The sequence below is a fragment of the Haplochromis burtoni genome, unplaced genomic scaffold (genome assembly GCF_018398535.1).
Source record: "Haplochromis burtoni strain Fernald_Lab_line unplaced genomic scaffold, NCSU_Asbu1 Contig_80, whole genome shotgun sequence".
NCBI classification, from domain to species: domain Eukaryota; kingdom Metazoa; phylum Chordata; class Actinopteri; order Cichliformes; family Cichlidae; genus Haplochromis; species Haplochromis burtoni.
This window is the reverse complement of record NW_024582441.1, coordinates 909,625-926,670: the sequence shown is the minus strand read 5'-3', so window position 1 is coordinate 926,670 and position 17,046 is coordinate 909,625. Positions and strand designations below refer to the sequence as shown.

Sequence of the window (17,046 nt, the reverse complement as noted above, 5' to 3'; positions counted from 1 at the left end):
GTTGGGATTGACGGAGTTGAACAGGATTAGAAATGAATGCTTCAGAGGGACAGCTCAGGTCGAGCAGTTTGGAGACAAAGAGAAGCAAGGCTGAGACGGTTCGGACATGTGCAGAGGAGGGTCAGTGGATGTATTGGACAAAGGATGTTGAGGAGGGGCTGCCAGGCAGGAGGAAAAGAGGGAGACCTCAGAGGTGGTTTAGGGATGACAGAAGGTTGGTGTGAGAGAGGAGGATGCTGTGGGATAGGGTGCGATGGAGGCAGATGAACGGCAGCCAAAAGAAGAAAATATACCCATTAGAATCACTTGTAGGTTTTCTGGGTAAGTGAAAGGCTGTGGCAGGCAGAATATGTTTTTAGAGATGTACATTTATTTAAATGTTAGGAAATTGTGAAAAAATATAAAAAGGTCATAACAATTTCTCTCAGTTTTTGAGAGCCTTGATCAACATCTTCAATTGACTTTTGAAGATTCAAACATTTGTAGTCCCTCAATGTGTGAAAAACAGAAAACAGGTGGAACCAGAGAAATGCTGGCCATTAATTTTCAGTCAGCTGTTTAGGCTCTGATGATTTTCAGATGTTAGTAAGCAGTGATTTGTCATTAGAAAACGTTTTCAAGTTTCTCTAAATCTGCAGCTGGTTTGGAGGACCTTGAATTTTAGGACACAGTGAAAACCTAACATGTTTTTATTGCGTACTACATGAGCTCCTCACAAGTTTGTGCATTACCAGCAAATTACGTCATAGTGTCGACTGTTAGATTTGATATACTTAACAATGAACATCCTTACTGTATGTTAGTCCCTAAAATATGTTGATTTTTACAACTCTGTTACTACACAGATTATTTTATGCATTCACGCCATCTAATTCTGTAAGCATGTTAATCTAATTCTATTTAAGCTTATAGGGAAAAGAATTAGCATTTGTTTTTCTTCCCTGGGAACTTTGTTGTAATGCCAGAATAAAAACAGTTTTGGACGCTGCAGCCGATCTTCAAATGTTGACCGCTTTTGCCAGAACGACGAGGGAAGAAATGAACTTCCTCCAACAGTCATGAGAAAAAATAATTTAGAAGAGTTATTATATCTGTCATGAGAATTTGATGCTCTGTTTTGAAGGACAAATTGAGATGACGTGTGTGAATACAGAATGAACCATGTGGGCTTTTTAATGCAAGGAAGGAACTGGATTTTATGCGGGGTTGAAGTTAAAAAAACAAACAAAAAAAACCCAGAACGCCACAAATGTCAAATCCATTTATTCATGCAAATCATAAGTAAACAAAAATAAATTGCAGAAATTTCTGATGCCATCATTTTTTGACTATCCACATCTATTACGGCTGCTTTTAAACAAAATCACCTGTCCACAAAAGGTCTAAACGTTTACAGAGTTGCAGACAAAGCTAGAAGTACGGAAAATGCTAAATTACTTGAAAAATAAGCCCAGAAATTGATGGTGATCATTTGATGTAAACACAGCACACATGTTCTAATATTCAGGTTAACATTTAGATATGGAATAAACTGTGAAGCATCTGATCTACACTGGATGAAACCACATTAGCAGCACTGTAAGTTTACACCATACTACACGCATGTAAACATCCTTCTCTGCAGGTGAATGCCTATGCATGTGTGTTTCCTAATAATCTAAGAAGGATGTAAGCAGTCTTTAGTTTCCTCCTCTGTCTCCACTAACAGCCCAGTCCACTCATAGACCCGATCCGATCCAATTTCAGGCCAAAGCATCCCCGATTCCACCCCCTCCGTGACCGGTCCGGTTCTGCTCGCTTTTGGTTGGCCAGGGTGCCCTTCAGCAGACGGAGCCAGGGGGTCTCGGGCTGAGTTTGTGCATCAGCCCATTTGGGGTATTCAGCAGCTTTGGACCCAGAGGAGAGGGTGGACTGCTCCTCTGCTTGGCTGTTGAGCATGTTCTCCAGGTCGTCAAGGGTCAGAAGGTCATTGTAGCGTTCCAGAAATTGCTCCACAAACTGCACAGTGGAAAAAAAGAAGGAGAAGATGAAATTTAATTGTCGGGGAGTATACAAGGGACAATAATTCAATCAGTGATACATTTCATTACTCTCTCTCTGCTTATTCTTTCCTGTTCTGCCTCCCATCCTTTGTGGACTCTCCTTGATTCACTCTGAATTCTCCTCAATCTATTTTTTTTTTTTAATCCAGCCCTTCACATCCACTCCAATCTCCTCCTGTACCTGCACAGCATCAGGAGAAGGATGCAAAGCACGAGCCTCTGTGATCTCCAGGGGAGTCAGGAGGAGCAGAGCGGCACAAAGCAGCACAGGGCACAGCATGGCAGCAGATGAGGATGAGGAGCAGGAATAACTGGAATCACACCGGCTCAGAAGATTCAAACACTGATGAAATCCTGGAAAAAAAATTTTCATTATTCAATGTAAATATTTTGATATAAATACTGAATCTCCACTAATACTCCACAGACTGTTTATTTGACAATTTAGTGTCTAAAACACATCTTTTATTGTGTGTTCACAGATAAACATTGCTGCGCAGTAACAAGTGACGCAAGTAAAATATGCACAGCAAATATAATGTATGCACGGGGCATCTAACTGAAGGCAACTGGTAGTAAATTGAGGTCAAAAGAACTCAAATTCATGAATCTTAGAAAATAAAATTGACATTTGTAATTGTTATTTGAAAGAAAAACATTTCATTTTTGCAACATCTTAAATTTTAAAAATAAATTAATAAAAATAAATAAATTGAAACATTAGAATTATGAATAAAGAGCTTCTAAAATGTTAATTCTCTCTATATTTTTACAGATATCAAAAAACACTGTCTGGAGTTACTGTGTAGCGATTTTTCTTTTATGTAATGCAAGATTTTATTTTACATTCTTTAGGATATGCTAATTCTAACACAACTATGAAAGAGGAAATTTAAGAGCGCTCACCTGTTGTTTGGTTCTTTCTCAAAGCTCTTGGTGTCTTCTGTTATTACAGGCTCTTCTCCATCTCCTTCGGTCGCTCAGCTACCTCTCACTTGTTGGCACCTGCTGGGAGCATCACTATCTCACTCAACTGGCTCCTCCTATTCTTCGCCTTCGCTCACTGATGGAATTGGAGGGATGATTTTCTTCCTCTTGCGTCTGTCCCTTTGGCAGTGGCTGAATGCTGGGGCATCAGCTGGGATGCTGCAGAGGTTTTGTAGAGCCAGAGACACCCTCCGCCCCCAAGCACCACCACCCCCACACCATCTTCCTCCTCATTTTTTCTTTGGAGTGATGTCATAGCCTTGTAGAGTCATTGTCATTGCCAAGGTGACTGTGTAGTTTGGACCATGTTAACCAACTGGCCTCAGCCTAAGCTGAGGTCAGAGGGCTGCATTCAGCTGATGCCTTGTCAAAAGTGACCAGTGGCTATAAAGCTTTGCATATTTCAGTCACGACTTAATCTGAATTATACCTTTCCCATGTGGTGACAACACTCTTTGTGCATATTAGCCACCCTCTCTCTCCTTTGTCTCCGTGGTCTTTCCCAGCATGCACTGACCTCCCCTCTCTGTTGGGTTAGTTACAGTCTGTCAGTGCCATCTGCTGTCGGACCCCCTGCCGACAAATTACAACACCATCAGGAGCTGCGCGATCCAATGCATTGACCTTAAAGGTCAGCAGCCTGTGATTATTTCAAGTAAATAAACCCCCTCAGAGATCAGATCAGAAATCAGTTGTTTCAGTCTTAATCTTTCACAAACAAGACAAATTCATCTGTGCACAGCACCAACTAAAGTTTAAAAACTAAACATTTACTTCTATTTGCACACTTAGCACCCACTGAATACATTTAAACCATAATTTGTCCTCTGATAAAAACTGAGCCGCTTTTGCAATCACATTGTTATCATCCTGCGGCTGGTAAGTGTCTTTACATAACGTATCAAATCGCACATACAGAAAAACGCACCCCTCTCATGTTTTCGGAGAGGACAATGTGTGGGAGAGGGAGTAGGCGAAAAGGAGAGATTAGTGATGAGGCAGGGGGGAGGAGGAGGGGAGGGGGGTTAAACTACTGTGTGTGATGTCAGTGGAGAGAGGAGCGCTGGAAGAAAAGTAGGCAGGGGAGAGTAGGAGGAAGAGAAAGGGATGGAGAAAAGCACCAGGCAGAGAGCAGAGGGAGACCTACAAAAGAGATTGATTACAGGAGAACAGAGGCGGCCAACTAGGCAACAGCAAATGTGTCAGACAGAACAAGAGAAAAAAATAAAATGCAATTGTAACTAAAAAACAAAACACGCTTACTGGCGAGGAATGTGGTCATCAGAGAAAGACTGAAACCTGAAATTATTGAAAACAACATATGAAAGGAAAAGAGAGCCGAGGAAGGTGAAGTAGGGAACCATGTGGGGTAGTAATACTGTCTGGGCAAGCTGTGGCAGCCCATTAAACACCGCTGTCCAAACATGATACAAGCAGACATTCAAAGCTGTTTGTAATGATGCCATAAATTTACTCAACATAACCCAGCGGACTCGCAAGCCTTCACACATTTGAGCAGAGGAATAAAACTGAGACAGGGAGGTTTCTTTCTCTCTTTTTTAATGAAAAACAGAACCAGGTTTATTAAAAGCCTACTTGATTTTGTGTCTTTACACATCATCATGCCTAGTTTAGATTGGTGCCAAGTACCAATATTAAAAGAATAAAAATAAAATAAAAACCAACAAGTATAATATTTCATTACAGATAAAAGTATTTCCAAAGATACACAGAAATAAGATTTAAAAAACAAAACGAGAACAATCAGAGTCAGTTTCTGAGGCGAGCTCGTCGGGACGTGCGTGCGATGGGCGTTGTCACTTTAGGGGTCTCGCTCTCTGCCATCACAGCATCTGATGGAGGTGGAAAAAAAGAAATTGAAACATAATGAAGTGGGACGAGTAATGACGATGTCTGGGAACAGCCATGCACTATAAGAACAGCTGAAAAACCCGCACAAGAAATATTCAGGAATAGATTCAAGTCTAATTATTTTAAAATATATTTTTGTAACTCAGAAGTGTTTCAGTAACTCAAGTCTAATCAAAGGCTTAAAAAAATAATCTTACCTGAAACACTTTGTCTAATTAGTCACGGAAATCATAAGATAACTGGAGATGATAACAGTTCTCTGGAAATGGTGGTTAGTTTTTCATGTCGTGTAGTTTTTTAAAAAATTTAATCCTTCAAAGATATCCACAGATCTCGGATTAGTGCTGCAACAATGCACATCTCACTTTTTAGACCGAAGGAGGTCCAACAGTCTTAAATCGTCTCAGCTGCTGCTCCACAATCTCAGTCTAGTGGTCTAAGCACTCTGAACTCTGGTGTATTGATCCAAAGAATGTTATTGATTTGTAACACTTGATTTATAGCACTATGTCAACTCTACAGTGCAGCTTATCCCACTGCACATTGTAGCAACACACACCTCACCTAACCACAACACCTGCCATAGGTCTGACTGGTGCTTTTTTTCTCTGTACATAACTTTATCAATCAGCTATTAAATCTTTGTTTATTAGCTTCTAATTCAACATGAAGCAGCTCGGAGCAGAGCAGACACACCAGAGGACAAATATAATAATGATGGCATCGCCCACGACGCATAGATTCAATGCAGTACTATAAATCATGTTTTACAAGCTAATGAGACAAATTGAATACACTGCAGTGACAAACAGAGCATACTAAACACTTTACTAAAGTCCAGCGAACTGGATGACAAAGTTTCTGCTTAAATAACAGACAACTGTTATTTGCTATTATCTGACATGTTACAATTCAATGGATTTAATAAGGAAAAAAAATGAATTGCCTTAAAAATATGTATTTAGATGACAAAATAAATCAGCAGATGTATATTAAAAGGGGGCTGAGTGTGCTCCAGATTCTGATTCTTGGAGAGGGAGAGTAGCTTTGCATGACGCAGGTCAAAACTATCCTTATTGGTCTTCTACCGAGCCCCTCACATAATCCTTTTAAATAAGGCGTTTTAGCTTATTTAATAGGATGCGTAAGTTAACTTTGTTATTTGCTGCTCCTTGCAAACATAAGGTGAGTATCCAACACACAAGATTGAGAAAAAAAAAAAAAAAATTAAGAGGGGAAAAGCTCAACACGTCCCCTTTAAGTATAATAATTTTTGATTCCAAACAACTGACCCGCTGCAAAAGTAATTTCTTACAAAACCCATTAAAACTGTTTGCAAATTAAGTGTAATAGTGACTTAATGAAGTGGCTTCACTCACCCTCTTCATCCTCCTCCTCATCACTGCTGAAGGTGATTGCAGGCTTCTTAGACTTGCGAGATTTGTGAGGCGTGACAAAACTGTCATCACATCTTGAAACTGGAGGCTTTCCTTGACCTGCAATAAAAATAAACATAAAATTTATCGTGTAACTAAAATGAGAAACAGACTATTTCTGCAACAAGGTTCTTCAAAGCAGGCTGACTCCTGACCTTGCTTTGACTTCAGCCGGCCTCTGGTGGGCGCAGGTGTTCGCGTGACTGTCTTCTCAGCAGACACTCCTGCTTTCTGGTTTTCCTCATCCATCTCTGGGCTTTCCACATTCTCCAGCCCCCGTGTGTGAACTGCAGTCAGACGCTGTTCAAACTCATCTACCTGAGCCTGGAAAACAAAGTTAACATTAGCATGGGATGGAATGAACTGGCATTTTATCTTTCACTGACCACTTAAACGTTCAGCACACCAGAGTCTTCTCCAGACATTTACAGACAATAGAAGCTTTTGATAATAGACAAAGTATCCACCGTTCAACTTTAAGTCTCACGTCTGTGTGGATCACACAGATGGCTAATAAGCATTCCCGTCATAGCTCTGTGAAGTTGGTCCAAAGGGTGCATCGACAGGTGCAGTGGACTGGTAAAATGGTAAATGGACTGGTTCTTATATAGCGCTTTTCTACTCTGAGCACTCAAAGCGCTTTATACAACGAATTCATTCACCCAATCACACCTATTCACAGAAGCACTTTTTCTAAGCTGTTAGTGCCTATCTAACATTCACATCCAATGGATGCATCGGAGAGCAACATGGGGTTAGTATCTTGCCCAAGGATATTTGGCATGCAGACTGGGATCGAACCACCAACCCTCCAGTTAGTAGCTGGCCTGCTCTACCACCTGAGCTACACATGACCACGTGGTCACTGCAGAACTGACTTAAACAGGGAATAATATACCTTAAACTGTGGTTTAGCCCCACGACGGAGCTTGGCGGTGATGGAGAGCAGAGGCTGGTAGACGCCCGGTTCAGTCAGCTTGTCACTGTAACACTCCCAGCATTCCTGCAGCCTCTTGAAACCGCGCTCACACATGGAGAGCAGAGACAGAGACACGGCCAAGTCACACCACTGACGCTCTGTCCTGAGGAGAGAAAGAAAATCTGAAGATGAGAAATTGTGGGGGAAACCTGACTTAAGAAAACAAAGTGCACAGAAATTCTAAAACTCAATAAAAAAAAAAAAAAAAAGCTCATTCCTCATGAACATTGCATTGCCCTGACATTTAGACCAAATCTCATTTTCCCAGAACCTTCTTATATCCAAATTCATTTTGCCAACGTATAATATAAAATGCCCTTCATTTGAGCTTTGATAATGGACAGAGTATGAGTCAGAAGCTCAAGCATGGCCAGGCCAATTGTTCTGTCTACAGTCCCCAACTGTACAGGAAGACAGTTTCCATGACAAAATCTGTGAATAAGAAGATGTCGGTGTAGGTGACAGGTGAAGTGAACTGTGAATTTGCATTAATTGTCAAATGCTCTCAGTGAAAACGCCCACTAATTACCCACACATCCACCCCCGCTTCACACACGATTAAATAAAGCAGGACAAACGAGAAAGTATAAAGGAAATGGTAAAGAAAAAACAAAACAAAACAAAGGATCCAGGTTAGAGGTGAGGATGGGAAATAAATGGAGGAAGAGAACTCACTTTGCAGTTCTAAAGCGCTGACACAGTTTCTCTACTAGAGACTCGGTCTGCCTTTCTTTAGTGATGTAGGAGAACAGCTGTCTGCAAACAAACACACACAATATAACATTTATTAAAAAAAGAAAGAACATTCAGTTGTTGAATTTCTCCTAAAAAAAATTCTTAAAGTCAAGTGAGAGTGGTGTATCCTGTATATTTATACTGTAGGTGCCACTGAAGTTTTATTTTTAATATTGTAAAAATGTTTGAATTTGCTAAACTACCTCTTCTTCCAAAAGGTATATAGGTATTACATCTTGTTCTGACTTTTCAGATATATCAGAAAACTAAATATTTTGCTTAAAAACTAGCTAAATAAATTAATATTGTTTGCACAACTTGTGTTTTTGTTTCTTATCCAGTCATTAAAAATATTTTTAAAAAAAAAACCTAATTAATTACATTAGAACATTTGCAGAATATTTGTCATAGATGGAACCAGACTAAGGAACAGTGTAGTAAGTATTCTTGTGTGTAAGATAATGGGGTCTTAATGACAGTAGTCATTTCAGTAGCCAAAATAGCTTGATTGCTTGGGGGTTAAACAAGGCGTCATTTGCATCATTTGCCCCAAGTCTGTGGTCTGCTTCACAGTTGATGCAGTAAGAAAACGAAAACACGACATGGTACACAGCTGTGCATCTCACTTCATAATAGTGTTGAAGTCCTCTGAGCTCATGCCTCTCTCTGGGTCAGACAGGCGGCTGATGATGTCTGGGAGCAGGTTGTATATCGCATTGTCCTGATGGGTAACACAAAGAAAATGGTTAAAAACACTCCCGTCACTCAGATTCCATGAAGCCTTCTGGATGTGGTCTACCTTTGTAGCAAGCTCATTGAAAAAGTTCAGGGCCAGGCTGTTAATGTGCGAGTCAGGGTCAATTAGCAATACAGCCACTTCGCTGACTTGACCTTTGACCTTGAGGACATCCTTAAGCACCAGCTGAGTGAGAACAGTCACAGCTGTCTGCCTTACTGAAGGAACCTCGTCACTCAGCCTGAAAGATAAAGGAAAAAAATAATGATAATAATACATAGTATTTCCTTTGTTACGCATCATCTGATCTTCTAATGATGGTCGATTTTCCATTAATGGGAGAAATGTGTATTTTCAAAGCCCAATTCAGTGATATCTTTTAAATTTCATTTTCTGATGTGGATATTTACTGTAAATTATTTCCTACAGCCCACTCTTTGGTAATCCCCTTTTGAAAAAAGTTGCACTCTACAAACCATGATAGCTTATTTTCAAAGCTGCATTTTGCCATAGTTGTCCTCTTAAACACAAACAACATGCTGGCGTACACACAAACAAAAATCATTCTGATATTTAGCAGGTAAGAAAACCAAGATACTTTTCCATCATAATTAAATATGCCACCTTTGATCGCTAGCAGTTAACACAATACAGTTAGCGCTGAGGGAACTCTCAGGTTTCAACACTGGCAATAGGTTAAGAAACAGAAAAATCAGTCAAACTGTTCTGGGATAATGTTCTTTTAATTTTAGAGGACACAACAGGTTGTGACATCCCTAAGGACCCCAGAGTGGTGTTTCTGGGTCTCGTACCTTGTGGCAGGATTAGAAGCACAGTTACAGTGGGGCAAAAAAGTATTTAGTCAGCCACCGATTGTGCAAGTTCCCCCACCTAAAATGATGACAGAGGTCAGTAATTTGCACCAGAGGTACACTTCAACTGTGAGAGACAGAATGTGAAAAAAAAATCCATGAATCCACATGGTAGGATTTGTAAAGAATTTATTCGTAAATCAGGGTGGAAAATAAGTATTTGGTCAATAACAAAAATACAACTCAATACTTTGTAACATAACCTTTGTTGGCAATAACAGAGGTCAAACGTTTACTATAGGTCTTTACCAGGTTTGCACACACAGTAGCTGGTATTTTGGCCCATTCCTCCATGCAGATCTTCTCGAGAGCAGTGATGTTTTGGGGCTGTCGCCGAGCAACACGGACTTTCAACTCCCGCCACAGATTTTCTATGGGGTTGAGGTCTGGAGACTGGCTAGGCCACTCCAGGACTTTCAAATGCTTCTTACGGAGCCACTCCTTTGTTGCCCGGGCGGTGTGTTTTGGATCATTGTCATGTTGGAAGACCCAGCCTCGTTTCATCTTCAAAGTTCTCACTGATGGAAGGAGGTTTTGGCTCAAAATCTCACGATACATGGCCCCATTCATTCTGTCCTTAACACGGATCAGTCGTCCTGTCCCCTTGGCAGAAAAACAGCCCCATAGCATGATGTTTCCACCCCCATGCTTCACAGTAGGTATGGTGTTCTTGGGATGCAACTCAGTATTCTTCTTCCTCCAAACACGACGAGTTGAGTTTATACCAAAAAGTTCTACTTTGGTTTCATCTGACCACATGACATTCTCCCAATCCTCTGCTGTATCATCCATGTGCTCTCTGGCAAACTTCAGACGGGCCTGGACATGCACTGGCTTCAGCAGCGGAACACGTCTGGCACTGCGGGATTTGATTCCCTGCCGTTGTAGTGTGTTACTGATGGTGACCTTTGTTACTTTGGTCCCAGCTCTCTGCAGGTCATTCACCAGGTCCCCCCGTGTGGTTCTGGGATCTTTGCTCACCGTTCTCATGATCATTTTGACCCCACGGGATGAGATCTTGCGTGGAGCCCCAGATCGAGGGAGATTATCAGTGGTCTTGTATGTCTTCCATTTTCTGATGATTGCTCCCACAGTTGATTTTTTCACACCAAGCTGCTTGCCTATTGTAGATTCACTCTTCCCAGTCTGGTGCAGGTCTACAATACTTTTCCTGGTGTCCTTCGAAAGCTCTTTGGTCTTGGCCATGGCGGAGTTTGGAGTCTGACTGTTTGAGGCTGTGGACAGGTGTCTTTTATACAGATGATGAGTTCAAACAGGTGCCATTCATACAGGTAACGAGTGGGGGACAGAAAAGCTTCTTACAGAAGACGTTACAGGTCTGTGGGAGCCAGAGATTTTCCTTGTTTGAGGTGACCAAATACTTATTTTCCACCCTGATTTACGAATAAATTCTTTACAAATCCTACCATGTGGATTCATGTTTTTTTTCTTCCACATTCTGTCTCTCACAGTTGAAGTGTACCTCTGGTGCAAATTACTGACCTCTGTCATCATTTTAAGTGGGGGAACTTGTACAATCGGTGGCTGACTAAATACTTTTTTGCCTCACTGTACCTACTGCTTCAAATTTTGACTATTGCATGTAAAACAAAAGAAACTAAGGACTAAAGCATGGACGATAGAAAACTATACAACTTAAAACACTGGTCAAAGGGTAAGACTATAGCAAGTGCTCCCGTTGATACTAACTATGTCAGATTATTGTGCTGTAACCATTTTACTTGCTGACCAGGTTTTAGACACTCTAGTAGATGATAGAGTGCCTAAAAAAAAATCTGGCATGTTTAAATTTACTACATTTATTCCAGGATTTTAGGTCTTGACTTCCGAAGTATAGGAATAGACACATGAATCGTTCAGAGTTGAAAAACACTACACCTGAATTAATTTTACCACCACCGCTAATGTCAATAGGACAAAATATCATTTTCAGCATGATGATGGACAATTTCTTCAGCATAAACTGTCTAACATCTGGGGAGAATGAATGTGTGTACAAAATGACAAATTTCAAAAAGTTGGCATTGAGATACTGTACTGGTTAACTGAAGAATCTGTTGGAGGTGCTAGAGGAGAAAAGGGCTGGATTCATCTTCTGACAATGTGAATGAAAAAGTAATGGCAAGTCACTGAGTCACTGTGTGTAGCCACATTGCTTGTTTTGCAGAAACATAGACAGAGGCGAAAATGTATGGCCACCTTTGAATTTGTCATCTCTCCTGTCATACCAACTTATAATTAGCCATAACTTTACTGAAACCAAACAACATTGGTTTCAGTAAAGTTTAATATAATGGGACTGGACAGGCTGTGGCATGGCAATCTGATACCACTCTGAAACCAATTTAGATTTACTCTCACCCAAAACCACAGCGCAAAAGAAACTCATTAACCATTTCTCATTTATGGCAGAGAGCAGCACTCCTGGCAGACGATCAGAAATATGTGCATGGTACTTCCACATGCCAATGCAGAGGCTTACAACAGCAATGAACAGGGTAATTAATTCTTAATGCGCTTATCAGGAGGCGCCAGCAGGGCAGCAGCCTCGAGAACAGTGGAGGTGTTGGTGTGAGGCAGACAATTAGGGAATACTATGAAATGCTTATCAGGTACAAAACACTAGGAGGGCAATGACGCATTATAAAAAGAACAGACTGTTTTACATGTCCAAACCACCTAAATGTGAGCATTATCAGGCATTACAATTAAAACCCCACTTCATCAAACAGAGGAACTTCAGCTTCTAAGTTGGCTACAGAAAAAAACAACAGTGCAACTTTGTGCAGGAGAAATAGACTGCCAATGATTTGAAAGCATACCTACAAGTTGAAGAACATTTGACTTTTCTCAAAATTATTCCCTTCTGCTCACACAGCCACTCTGTATAATTACAACACACTACTCACTGGCTCCAGCCACAAACCATGACATACTAGTAATTAAGCTGTTCCTTGTCTAAAGGGGCCGTTGTCAGAGGTGGTCCGAGGTTCCATCCCAGTTCACGAGTGGGGGTGGGTTTTATATAAGCCACGAGGCAATTTTTGGTTCCTATGGCAACCGTAAGGGTCAGAATACAAGGCACACATGAGAGTTTGCTAACATAGATCATCTGAAAGTTTGTTCCCCCCCCGACCATTAAAAAGTCGTGATGGAAAGAGTAAACTTTTCCCATCATGTGGCTCAGTGGAGCATTGTGACAGTGGCAACACTTCAGTGGCTGAGAGTCGCCGCACACCGAGATGTCGTGTTGGTGGGATCTGGATGAAGATGGCTCGAGACTACAAGCAAAGGAAATAAGGGGTGGAGGGGGGTGTTGTATGCCATGAAATGATGAAACGTCATTTACAGTACTCCCACTCAGCTGAGCCATCAAGCGTAGGCTGTCACTTATAATCTTGGGTGGGAAACAAATCTACGGATATTATGATAATGTAGTCCTAACTGGAAGAGAGTTTATTAGTATGGGGGGGAGCGATAAGAATGAGCTGCTACTGTGACAAATTTGTTTCACATTACTGGGATGATCAAGCTGAACATGTAATTACATACCTGGCATAGAGATTCTGTGTCCAGGGCTCCAAAATATTTGGGAAACGGACAGTGAGGTCCCCCAGGGCTATTATGGCATTAGCCCTAACCACAGGGAGAGTAGAGCGCTCCAGAACAGTAAACATGAGACGGATGTTTTCTTCACACACTGATGGGCTTTGTAAGAAATACAGGAAAAAAAGAAGAAAGAAATGCATTTAAAGTCTCAATGTTTAAGTTAGCAATAAAATTGCTAACTGCTTGGGCCACTAAGAAGCAATAAATCTTTAAAAATAAAAAATTCCCCTGAACACATAGAATTACAGCATTTCTCCAACCATCAGCATAAAAACCTACCGTAATTAATCACCAAACAGCATTACCACTACATAAATGTAGTGAAAAGTGAAATGTGTTTACCTAATCATCATGTACTGAGAGAGTGCCAGACAGGCAGCAGTGGTGAGCTGTGGGTGGGAATAACGTCCTGGGGAGCCGCAGACTCTCACCAGCAGGGGAAGGAATGCACTCAGCAGGTTCTCCTCTAGAGAGCAGAGGGGAGGGAGGTGGGGTATTTGTGTGGTAATTATAAAAAGACTGTAGTATGAATTGAGGGGTTAATGTTGTTTAGTGTGACTGCAGACAAACAAAAGAAAAAAGGTTGGGTTCTTTACCAGCCAGTAATTCTGTCTCACAGATGTTTCTGATGAGTTCAGCCTCTGTATCTTCAGCAGAGGCGCCAATCAACCCAAGCTCCTCCTCCATAGTGCTCTCATTGGCTGTTTGCTGTTAGGAAGTCATTACATATTAAAATAGATTACGGTTTATGCAGAATAATATAAAATGCAGCCACTACAGAGGAAGTCCACCAGACTTTCTTTGCCTTAGCTAGCTTGACAAACTCATGGGCATCATGACTGTGGTTTTCAACTTGCTGAACCAAATTTTCCTGCTTCATGTTCTGTGCATGATCATATAAAATGGGGTGTTTCACACCTCATATGATTCTCACAAAAATGATCTCTACCCACATTATTAGATGATTATGATAAAAATGGTAGTAAAAAAAAAAATCTATAAACATAAAAATAACAGTAAAATGCAACATTGTTGCGAAAAAGACGAGATTAATGCAGCTAAAAAAAAAGAAAAAAAAATCCCAACAATTTAACAACAGGTTATACCACAGAACGCTAAAATCATCATTTTAACTTGAGCTAATTATTTTAATCCTGACCACACTCAGCATAAATTACCATGTTGATCTAACCAGGTTAAAAAAAAGTCACTAAAATTTCTGACTAGAAGCTGAACAGAACTGTCACCTATTACTCTTGTTTCGTTGTACACCCCTCTAGAGACAAAATAAGGTCACGTTAGCATGTTGCAAATACATGTCTGATAATCTGGTTATGATCTGGTAATGAATAAGATATGCCAGTATCTCACACTATTACAGAAGTGTTTTTTGACTCCTAAATGTGGCACCTAAGAATGTTTATTTGCGATGTGTGTTAGTAAGCACAGAGACAGAAGTACAGCCATGAGCACCCTGCATAGCCTAGACTATCATGAATTCCTGTCAAGGTTTAAAACAGGTGACAGTAACATTTTGGGTTTGACTCAATTGTGCCTTGTGTCTCTCTGCCATATTTTCCCTCCATGGCTATCTAAAAGACACAAAAACTAAAAACAACAGAAAAAAAAACAAAACAAAAAAAACCATTAGAAACTTCTAATGCTAATTGAGGAAGCATTTATCTTCCCTGATGGGCTGAACAATTATGAACCATCACTCATCTGATTCCATCGGTAAAATAAATCTCATCAAGCCATCCTGCTGAGGCTTGGTCTGATTATCAAAAAGCTTTTTCCCCACACAGGGGGTTATGGATTCATGTGTAATTTTTATGTCACACGAAAGTACATAAAAAAAACAAAACAAAAAAAACCCCTGACATTTAAACATGTCTGCTTTTGTCAAGCGAAACATTTGTGCACAGATGTCTGATTACACTTTACAGTAAAAGATGGCCACTAAACTTAATTGGTTGTTAGTAATTGTACTCATGACTTATATCTTGCTTATGTCATAAAATACTGAATATTCCCTCTCACACTGAATGGGCTGGCAACATAATATGTCATCTTTTCTTTCTCAGTAAACCCACCAATTAGCTCAAATAGCACAGTGACAACAGTAGTAATAAATGGCAGTTAGCATAAACCTATAGAAGTCCAATTCTGTAATAGTTGATATTCACATTATTTTTGGAACTGCCAAAATTAAATTCTTCACTGCCACACATGGCAGCAAAAATACTTTTAAAAGTCTGATAAAGTTAGATCTTTGAATGTTTTATCTAATTTTGCTGAACGTCAAATGGATTTTATTATACTGTCTATATTATAGACAGTATAATAAAATTGTATGTATGTATGCTGTATGGATGTTATAGACTCTATAACATCCATACAGCACATCATCATTACCTTAGCTTTTCCGGCTGGGCCTTTTTCCTTCTCCTCTCTCTCCTCTGTCTCTCCTCTCCTCCTCCGCAGCTCAGCACTCACGCTGCGCTCAAGGTGAGACACCTGCCAGAAAGCCACGCAGCCACACGCAGCCAACAGCTGGGCCAGACACACACAGTTCACTGCAGGAGGGAAAGACATGTTGTTGTGTGAGTATAAAGCACCGTGTGTGTCACATAGTGTCCTTTCAGACATCAAAATCTACAAAGGTTTAGTCCTGCTTCAGAACACAAAAGTGCTCAAAGAGCAATGATGGGACTCACCTTGTTCACATTGCTCATTAGACTCTTGAGAGCCATCTTGCATTTGGCCAGCATCCTTGTTGACTTCGCCACCTTCTGCAATTTGATCTAGTAAGAGGCGGGCACTTCGCTGGAGCAGCCTGGAGCACAGCTGGTCAGGCGATTCAGCCAGGAAGTAGATGAGACGGACAGCCTGTTCCATGAAGCTCTGCCAGTAAGGGTCTTCCATCACCACACCTGAAGCAAACACAGACAGAGGAAGTCAGAGGAAGAAACCATGAGCAGGGAAAGAAAAGAATGAAAAACAGAAAAATTGTCAAGAATGAGGCACATTTTTCTGAATTTACCTTCAGCAACGGCCTGTGTGAGACAGGTGAACAGCTGATGGTCCTGAGGCAGTCTGAATGGAGCACCCTTTGACTGCTATTGGAAACAGTGCAGTACAAGATGGTAATATTGTGCTGGACCCCCCAAACTGGGCATTTTATAAATTCAGTAATTTGTAAATATTAAATTAACAAAGTTGTATCTATAGATAGGTAGTAGTTTAATTTCCTGACTCTCATAGCCATAATCAAGAAATCCTTTAAAAGGTTTGCTTTATATAATCTTACCCTGACATGATCAGTGATGTTGCAGATGGTAATAACTGCATCTCTGGCAAGAAGGAAGTCTTCAGTCACTTTTTCACCCAGGGCCACTGAACAAAGAGTGTCCAGATTACTGAGCACCACCTCTCTCTCTGCCCTGGTACACACACAAACACACACACACACAGAGAACTAAGTACAGATTTTATAGTTCTAACTGATCATGCGATTATACAAAGAGAAGTAAGAACATCTCTGCCCTACATTACCCTTAATGCTCCATGCTGGCCTTACCAGCGCTAGGCTACAGACCAGATAACACTTGTAGGAGGATGGGTGAGGAGAAGCACATAAGGTTTAATAGGTCATGAATGCTAGTGATGCTGGATGAAGAGAGGCAGCAGTGTGGGTGGACTGCAGATAGACTCTTTACTCTTCCTCTCTGTCACTGCTTTATATTTTTATTTTTAT

At 40.7% G+C, this 17,046-nt stretch overlaps 2 protein-coding genes across 2 annotated transcripts in view; both read right to left on the bottom strand.

Annotated features, from left to right (window-relative positions):
* Window positions 1-1,247: 1,247 nt before the first annotated feature.
* On the bottom strand, window positions 1,248-3,191 carry wu:fj39g12 (C-type natriuretic peptide-like). Its single transcript, XM_005925253.3, has 3 exons — window positions 2,949-3,191; window positions 2,224-2,396; window positions 1,248-1,998 (listed from the first exon to the last, which is right to left on the bottom strand). Exons 2-3 carry the CDS (start codon window positions 2,320-2,322, stop codon window positions 1,702-1,704), a joined length of 396 nt encoding a protein of 131 aa, XP_005925315.1. The 5' UTR covers window positions 2,323-2,396; window positions 2,949-3,191; the 3' UTR covers window positions 1,248-1,701.
* Window positions 3,192-4,572: 1,381 nt separating this feature from the next.
* The window catches only part of ncapd2 (non-SMC condensin I complex, subunit D2), a 23,518-nt gene continuing 11,044 nt past the window's right edge, over window positions 4,573-17,046 (bottom strand). The window contains exons 19-32 of the mRNA XM_042222143.1: window positions 16,600-16,732; window positions 16,333-16,408; window positions 16,007-16,222; window positions 15,705-15,865; window positions 13,886-13,997; window positions 13,632-13,755; window positions 13,233-13,388; window positions 8,851-9,028; window positions 8,678-8,772; window positions 7,992-8,072; window positions 7,236-7,419; window positions 6,493-6,661; window positions 6,281-6,397; window positions 4,573-4,882 (exon numbers count right to left, since the gene is read on the bottom strand). Coding sequence (XP_042078077.1) covers window positions 4,800-4,882; window positions 6,281-6,397; window positions 6,493-6,661; window positions 7,236-7,419; window positions 7,992-8,072; window positions 8,678-8,772; window positions 8,851-9,028; window positions 13,233-13,388; window positions 13,632-13,755; window positions 13,886-13,997; window positions 15,705-15,865; window positions 16,007-16,222; window positions 16,333-16,408; window positions 16,600-16,732 — 1,885 coding nt within the window. The 3' untranslated portion in view covers window positions 4,573-4,799. The remainder of the gene's footprint in view (window positions 4,883-6,280; window positions 6,398-6,492; window positions 6,662-7,235; window positions 7,420-7,991; window positions 8,073-8,677; window positions 8,773-8,850; window positions 9,029-13,232; window positions 13,389-13,631; window positions 13,756-13,885; window positions 13,998-15,704; window positions 15,866-16,006; window positions 16,223-16,332; window positions 16,409-16,599; window positions 16,733-17,046) is intronic.

Coding starts and splice junctions, on each gene's coding strand:
- wu:fj39g12 (XM_005925253.3), bottom strand. CDS start 2,322: ATGCTGTGCCCTGTGCTGCTTTGTGCCGCTCTGCTCCTCCTGACTCCC. Junction 1,999..2,223: donor CTTCTCCTGATGCTGTGCAG/GTACAGGAGGAG, acceptor TCCACTGTGCAG/TTTGTGGAGCAATTTCTGGA.